Source organism: Fragaria vesca, unplaced genomic scaffold (genome assembly GCF_000184155.1).
Source record: "Fragaria vesca subsp. vesca unplaced genomic scaffold, FraVesHawaii_1.0 scf0513018, whole genome shotgun sequence".
NCBI classification, from domain to species: Eukaryota; Viridiplantae; Streptophyta; class Magnoliopsida; order Rosales; family Rosaceae; genus Fragaria; species Fragaria vesca.
In genome coordinates this window covers 116,536-125,546 of record NW_004443419.1, presented here as the reverse complement: position 1 = coordinate 125,546, position 9,011 = coordinate 116,536, and the positions used below count along the sequence as shown (strand labels likewise).

The following is a 9,011-nucleotide window of genomic DNA, read 5'->3' as shown; positions in this document are numbered from 1 at the left end:
TTACGGCGACATGAGCCAACAGTGCTCAACTGTGTAACAAACCTATTAGCTAACCACTCATTAAAAAAAAAAACTAACGAAACTAAGATAATTGGTTCAAACCAACACATACCATGTGTATGCTAAGTTGCCAAAAATAAAAAAAATCATAAACAAGGACTATTTGTGCTTGGAGTCTTGGACCAAACATGAAAAGAAACTTGGTTCAAACAAACGATGGAACATATATTAATGGGTTAGAGGGCCTTAATAAGGTTTAAGATTTATGACTTTAATCTTATGTGACATGTCATGTCACCCGTCATCAATTTAAAAAAGGGTGCGTCTATTACCACCTCACAAACCACTTTGCTCACCTCACATGTTGTTGATTTATTGAAATACTAAAATACCCTGATGTAAAATTACAGCAAGGGACAATAAATTGTTACAAATTACAATTTTTTTTTTTTATCTTTTTGTTTTAGATGAACACAAACTTCATAAACTTTAACCTAAATTTATCATCGGTTGTGAGTCTGAAGACACCAACATTTAACCTGAAGATGAGGTAAACTATTTGTGTTTCTTTTTTTTCTTTTTTTCTTTGTTGGTGATTTGTCTATCAATTTACTCATTATTTCTTATGTTGACTTTGTATCTAAATTCCCATGGACAACTACTGTACCTTATTTATGAACAACACATAGATCAGTTAAAGAACTCAAAAGTATGGAAAACGTTGCTACTAGAGATACATTTACAGACATTGTGCATTATGATATCGACTGATATTATTGAGTTATTAAATTTGAGAGTTTTTTCTTGTTCTTTAACTGGGATTTATATTTTAATGTGATTTTTTTTGTTCAGTTGGTGATTTTACTTACCTTCAGCGAATCGGAATTTGATAAAATATATCAAAATATATGTAGGGTGAGAAGATAATGTAGCTAGGATGAACAAAGTAGAATTGATAAAAGGGTATTTTAGGTATTGTTAATGGGTGAACAAAATAGACTTGTAATTAAAATTATATGAGTGAGATGTGAAAAGAATGTGAGGTGAGTAAAATGGTTTGTGGGGTGGCAATAGACGCATCCTACCTTTAAAAAATCAAACAAAACTAAGAAAATTGGTTCAAACCAATGATCGAGCACATACCATACCTATACTAATTGTCAATCAAAATAAACAGAGCACGAAGACTGACTCGTCTGTACGCCGGTACCATTATTCCCGGAAAACTCAAAAGCTACCTGATCACAGGTGACCCCAACCCGATGCTGATCTTCTAGTGTAGGCGCTAGCGTAGCCTTAAACTTCACCCGTAAAATGTCCATTGTAACAGCAAACCTCACCGACCCTCGAGACCTATCGTAAGAGATTTTTTGTGCCACGGCATCGCCGATCATCAGCCTCTCCACTCCTATCTTGAAATCGAAACGTGTTTGGTTCATCTCTTTCAAAGCAAAGTGTCTTCGAAACCTAGGCGTACTCACTAGCTCGATAACGGTGTTACCGTAGTAGTAGCCGACCCCTGCATGGACGAGGTCGAAGGAGGTTTTGAATTTGCGGTTAGGGTTAACGGCGACGAGAGTAATGTCCCACGTGGCGCTGATGGTGCTGCCTTCTGTGTTGAGTTGGGAGACGGTGGCAGTTCCATAAATAAATTAGCCAACCGCCGGCTCCAACTACAACTAGGGTTATTACTAGGCATCGTATTAAGTAGCAGAAGGTGGTGCACGGGCGGTCCGGTAGGGATGGATGGGGAAAGGGAGGCGCGGATGGGATGGCGGCCGATCTGACCGGAATAGCCATTATTGAAGGTATATATGCTAGATGAATCAGATACTATGCTGCGAAAACTAAATAACGTAGTTACTTTACCATGCATGGGCCAGTTTTATATAGAACGTACACATATGCATTGTTCCGGAGTGAGTGTGAAATTTTTTTACAGTGGAATTCTAATTTAGAAGAGATAAGGAATTATACTACGCTGAGGAAATGCAACCTAGCTCTGATGAAGTTTGGATATCAAAAACATAATCCAGAACGTATATGAACAAGTTTTCTAGCTTGGTTGGTAGGATTCAAGTTGGATTTGTTCAAAGTACGTACGTAGGTCTGTCATCTCCTCGCCCCGTAAGTAAAATTATTTAAAATCATTCCTCTACCCCTTCTGTTTAAAGAACTCTCTTTTGATCGGTTGGACTAGTTTAATTTCTGTTCAATAATGCCCTGGAAATCCTAAAACCTACTACAAGGAGCACCATGATGCTCATACCTGCTCTCCATCAGTAGTAAGACATTGATAAGTTACAAATTTTGATTATGGTACCCCTAAACTAAAAGCGAATTATATGCATCAATGCATGCTTAGCCAATACAAAAATTGTAAGTGCTGATTAAAACCATATGTTTTATGTGTCCTCAGATTCTTACTCTGATTGGTAACATGCATGTTGACTGAGTTGGAAACAATCATTTCTTTCAGACATATATGTCTTGTTTCCACTTTCCACCCGCCTTTTCTGTGGTGCAGTTCTGATGATAAATGATCATTTACAGATCATATAAGATAAAACTGAGAGAGAGCAGCAGGAACTGATTCAGAATCAACGGAAATCACAGGTATCTGTTACTCGTTTAGCTTAGAAACTATTTAAGATGCATATGACTAATACCTTGGTGTGAACATTTGCATCACATATATGGTTTTTTGTGAAGAGGGTATAGAATGACACTACGTCAATTTTGGCTTCAGACGACCTGCCAGGTTGGTCGTCTGAATGTTTTTTCGGCTGTCGTCTATCAAGCAGTCATTTGATAAGCATTCAGTCGACAGACCTCGTTAGACGTTTGATACCACTTCGACGACAGATTGTATATAAGCAACTGTCGTCTGTATGCACCTACATTCGTAACAAAATTAAAGTTTCTGTCGTTAGAAAGCTTCTTAACGACATAAAAGTATCGTCGAAACTAAAGTAATACTAAAGATGTGAGCAGCCGTCTCTCGTCTCAAACTTATTCACATGTTACTATTTTGTCGTCTAAATATATCTCAGACGACATACGTCAAACCTCTTCTCTCGACTCAAATGCATTCAAACGTCACTTAATAGTCGTCTGATACTTACCTCAGACGACATACACTATGGTCATCTTTTACTTTAAGACGACATATAAATGTCATTTGAAATATGTAGAGACGTCGATGTCCATGGGGATATCTGTTGTCTGATTTTAATTTGGATGACAATTTAATAAAGCATTTGCACAACATGATTCAGAAATCTCAAATTCATTCTCATTGCCAAAACCAATCAAATTACAAAGAGTTATTTGTTCTAAAGGGACCCATAAACTATAAAATAAAAAATATATCAAACCAAATAATAGCAACTACAATATGGTGGTGTGCAGAAAGTCCTCCTAAGTCCTAACTGCACTAAGGCACTCTGATACTTTCATCATACTCATCAAACTTCAATATGCACCATTCATTCAAGTGTCACCTGCAACATTGAAGACAAAGAACTTTAGTGAATCAATATGAGTATATGTCAATAAATAATTAAATTTCAGCAATAAGAAGTAAGTAAGATCTGAACATTTATGATGCATTCATGCAAAGAATATTTATGATACAGTACCTACAATATCCAATGCTGGATCTTAACTTAATATGAGTATATGTCAATAAACAATTAAATGTTAGCAATAAGAAGTTAAGTAAGATCTGAACATTATGATGCATTCATGCAAAGAATATTTATGATACAGTACCTACAATATCCAATGCTGGATCTTAACTTGATGAGACCTATGTACTTCTATGACAGTGAATATAAGAACCAAAGTTAAATACAGTTAAATTAAATGATGATCATAAAGGCAATAGCAGTAAAATAAACTCACCCAAATAAACCAATGGAGTTGAGGTCGATGATAATAGCAGCAATCATAAAATTACACTAGGCATCTAGGTTATATTATATGCAGAGAAATACCAGTATACCACGATTAAGAAATACCTCAATTTTCTAGTCCAGGTCATATTATATGCAGAGAGCAACTAACAGAGGTCAAAAAGAAGAGGCATCTCACTATATGGCACTGCATATACTTGCATAAAGTCATTAAGACCGACAAGCATTATGGCCAACAAAGCAAGTCCAAAGAAGAACAAATAACTAAACTCCAGTCGACCTATCCACCTAAAAATTAGCAAAGAGGTATATATGCCTGAGCATCTATTTGATGAAGACATAATATTCTGCTAGAGGATCTCATAGTCTAGGTACAAAATGCTAGACAAAGATGCATCGAATGAATAATCTAAATAGACTATTTCACCAGATTTTGCTCCACACGAACAACAGGTTCATAATAAGATCCACATTCTCTTAACGAGTCAAAATAGGTTATGTACCTTAAGAGCATGGTATGGTGGAGTCCTCTTGCTCTTGGAACAACAACGACTGTGTTTTTTGCTAGGATATGTTTTTACAAGAACGCGTATTTAAACTGCAAGGTTTAGACCAACTGTGCCTTCCTTAGCTTGCTCCTTGACAATGTTCTCCTCTTCCAGGACATCTTCATCATCAGGACCAGTATGCTCAGGTGGTGGAATTGAACCTATCTAACTACAAACACCACCCTCTACCCAAAGAGAGCTAGAGGAACACAAAAGTATCAAGTCACAACTCATAAGTACAACTCATAAGTACAACTTAGAAAGGAAAGTTGAGCAGATACTGAATTTCAGTATTTTTACCTTCCACTTTGTTTCCACTTTTCCCTATCCAGTATCCTGGCTTTAAAAAGTAGAACACTGACTTCCTCACACCAGATACATTTGGGATGATATTACCGAAGTAGATAGCCAATGCGAACCGGAGGAAGAATGTACGTAGCCGCTAGCCATTCATATATATCATTCTAACAAAGTTCAAATGAATATGTTAGGGAATCAGAGAAATGTATACGTAATGGTTTGGAACTTTGGATAATGAAAATTAATTAATGTGTTTACATAAAATATAGATTATGTTACTAGAAACAAACTCATAACAAAGAGTTTAAGAATCTTGACCTTTGGAGTCTTGTCTGGGTTACATAGCCAATGATATAGATGGAGAAACCAACAGTCGTGGTGGAAGATGAATTCCACAAAACTCAAGTCGACCTATCCTCATTCATAACATTCCACAAAACACATATGCATCAACAAAACAACGAATTGTAAATCGAGCATGTTGGTACCTGATTAGTAACAGCCTTGGCCATGCGAGGGAATTCCTTCCTCATCACAGACTTGTGAACCAAGCTCGCAGGCTTGTTCCTCCTTCTTGGTGATCTCCCAGATCAACTGTCCTGGAATGGTGGCCATTGGAAACCTAGCAAAACCTGGAGAAGAAAGAGAGAGAAAGAGAGAGATTTCATTCCTCTTCTTCCTCCAATCTCTAAATCCCAATCACCATGTCTTCCAATTCTCAGTGTCTCTCTCACTCCCACGTGCCGCCGCCTCCCCTGCAGCTCGTCTCCATCGACCCCAAAATCTGGCGAGCCTGCGCCGGCAACTCCGTCACCATCCCCACCCTCCATACTAGGGTTTGCTACTTCCCCCAAGGCCACCTCGAACACTCCACCAACTCCGCTTCTTCTCTCCCCTCGTGTTCTCTCTAAGCCCCTCATTCTCTACCGCATCGCCACTGTCGACTTCCTCGCCGATCCCACCACCAACGAGATCGTCACCAAGGTCCTCCTCTACCCCGTCCATCCTGGACTCTCCTCTCACCACAGCGCTGTCGTTACGGCGGAGAAAAAAACCTGGAAAGGTCGAGATTGAGATTGACGTTGGCCGACTTGGCTTGGTCGGGCTTGGCCGCGCGCCTCTTCCGGGTGGTGGCCTTAACGGTGAATATGGTTTGCGAGGGTTTGGAGATTTAGGGTTTGGGAGGTTGAAATTGGGGTAGATCTGGGTCTCCAGATCTAGATGAGAGAAATTAGTTTTAGGGTATTAGATAGAGGAGAGGATTCGATCAATTTGAGAATGTGAAGAGGAGAGAATTTGGTTTTTAGGGAGGAGGAAGAGAGATTTTGGTTATGTGGGTGAGGAACACTGAGAGAGAGAAAAGAGAGTTGAGAAAAGTAAAGAAAAGTATCGGGGGAGTTGAGAGAATGAGAGTTGGTTTTAAGTGTCAAAAAAACTCCTCCAATTATGACCAAAAAAAAAAACAGCTTCAGACACATTTAAGTTTCTTCACCATACGACAGTTTTCTGTCGTCTTATAAGTGTAACATTAGGGTACATTTTTCCTTGTTTTTTGAACGACAAACGTATGTCGTCTCAAAAACACGTTAATTTTAACTACTATTGAGTTGCTATTTTCAGACGACACTCTTTTAAATGTCTGTCGTTACAATATTCGGGACGACAGACTAAACGTCTTCTGTCGTCTGAAGCCAAAAAGGACGTAGTGTGAGAACATTTGTATCAATAGAATGGCTTATTAATTGACAGTACAGTGTTGGTAAATAAATGAATTTGACTGGCTGCTTAAGACTTGTCCATTTTCTTCATCGATAGTTGCATACTACATGTAGAAGGATAGAGGTGCATGAAATTTTAAGTTAGAAATTACGCTGCAATTGATTTTCCTGCTTTTTTGCAAGCAGTTACATCCTTGGAGCAAAAGGAACTCCTGGAAGAACTTGCTGAATCTGCAGGAGCTCCAGCTGGGTAATAGCAAACTAGGGCTGGGCAATTAGTACCGGAATCCCGATCCCGTACCGGTCCCGTCCCGAAAGTTAGCGAGACGGGACGGGATAGGTTTTGAAAATAGCAATCTCGTCCTGTTTTAACATTACCATAACAGGACGGGACGGGACGGTACTATCCCGAAAAATCCCGTCCTGTCCCATAATATTAGAATACATGATTTTATTTATTTTATACTTGATTTTTGAGGTTGCATGATGTTACAATGAACTCAACCACACTTAATTTGGTCTAAAATAATACTTTTAATTTCATTCATGTTCTTTTTTTTTTTTGTGATTTTGGATATTTTTAGTTGTTGTTTGAGGGTTAATTTTTAATGTGGGATGTTTAGTATTTTTAAAGTGGGATGTAATTTAGCACCTATGCACCTATGTTCTTGTTGATTTTAGTACTTTTAATTTCATCAATGTTCTTTTTTTTGTTTATGTGTTTTTGGATTTTTTTTTCCATTAATTTCATTAATGTTGTTCCAAACAGCATAAAAATGTCGAAAATTTCAAACACTGATCAATTTTGGTGGAGCATTTGAATGTTTGGAGTTTCTCAACCCGTTTTTCCACCTGTGATGGTGTTTGATATCAATTAATTTGTTCTTGAAAAAATTATTGTCGGAATCGGGACATACGGGACAGATTTTTAAAAACGCATTCCCGTCCCGTGCCCAGCCCTATAGCAAACTATCTGAAGCCTATATTGTTGTAAGATTCACACACTGTTGTTCCGGAAAATGTGCTATGGAGAAAACGGTTTCAATTTTTTCTTTTTCTTTCTCTATTTTTTATTTATTTTGAAGAATAGCTGAGCTCATATCCCATTTGGATATGTAATATTGAATCCCATTCTGACTAGTTGGATCAAAACCCTGAATTTATTCTTAGGCCTTATGTATGATAGGGATATAGAACTCATAGAAGTCTTGGAATGCAAGTATGCAAGTGCAGCCGCAACTTCCTTGGCAATTTTAAGGCAGATTTTTCACGACTGTCTGCTTGAGGACGGGTGAAGATGGGTTGAAAGAGTCACATTTGTGATTAACTCTTAAACCCGTATGGGGACATCAGTCTCCAAACAACAATCCAATAGCTTGACAATACTGGAGTGATTGGTTAAGAAAAGAGCAATATTGTAGCTACTAATGGGATTTCTTGGTTTTTTTTTTTGGAAGAAGGTTTACTCATATCATTAATAAACAAACCTATTATAACAACACGAGCCAATCTGTTACCAAACCTATTAGCTAACCAATAATTACAAAAAAAAAAAAAAAAAACTTACGAAACTAATGGCCAACATTCATAAACAAAGTTATTATCCGGCCCTCTATATTTGTATCATCAGAAAATAAAACCCCAAGATTCAGATTCTGTGTTAGATTCTGTGTTCAACACTGAGCACGAAAGCTGACTCGTCATTATGCCGGTACCATTATTCCCGGAAAACGCAAAAGCTACCTGATCGCAGGTAAACCTAAGCCGATACTCATCTACAGGCGCTAGCACAGCCTTAAACCTCACAACAGCGTCCACTGTAACAGCAAACGTCACCGACCCGCGAGACCTGTCGTTGGAGATTTGTTGTGCCACGGCATCGCCGATCCACAGCCTCTCCACTCCTATCTTTAAACCAAGAGGTACGTGTGTTTGGTTCATCCGTTTCAAAGCAAAGTGAATTGGCAATGTAGGCGTACTCCCTAGCTCGATTACGATGTCACCGACGTAGTGGTAGCGAACCCCTGCCTGGACGTGGTCGAAGCACATTTTGTATTTGCGGTTAGGGTTACCGACGAGGAGAGTAATGTCCCACGTGGCGCTCAAGGAGCTGCCTTCTGTGATGAGTTGTGAGACGGTGGCGGATTCGACCTCGAAATGTATGGATGAAGGCTTTATGTTCCCCGTATAGATTAGCCAACCAATCAATCCAAAAACGACTGTTAATAGAATAAAGAGGCAAATTGAGGTGCAGATTCTCTGTCCGAGGGTGGTCGGGGGTTCGTTGGGGCGGTCCGGAGTAGCCATTGTTGAAGGTAAATATGTCATTATTATTAAGGTGCAGATTCTCCTTCCGAGGGTAGATCAGATGCTATATATGCTGCGAAACCTAAATAACGAGTTACTCTACCATGGGCTAGCTTTATATAGAACACATATCACATATGCATTCTTTTACCGGTGGAATTCAAATTTAGAACAAGGGATTATAGGGATTTCCAAATTTATATAGATAAGGAATTACAGGA

At 38.6% G+C, this 9,011-nt stretch overlaps 1 protein-coding gene across 1 annotated transcript; it reads right to left on the bottom strand.

The window, feature by feature from the left end:
- Positions 1–8,109: 8,109 nt before the first annotated feature.
- LOC101313760 lies at positions 8,110–8,790 on the bottom strand. The gene has a single exon (XM_004309659.1). The coding sequence runs from the start codon at positions 8,788–8,790 to the stop codon at positions 8,110–8,112; it is 681 nt and encodes a 226-aa protein (XP_004309707.1).
- Between the last annotated feature and the right edge of the window lie 221 nt (positions 8,791–9,011).

Excerpts from the sequence above, each read along its gene's own strand:
- LOC101313760 (XM_004309659.1), bottom strand. The coding sequence starts at position 8,790 with ATGGCTACTCCGGACCGCCCCAACGAACCCCCGACCACCCTCGGACAG.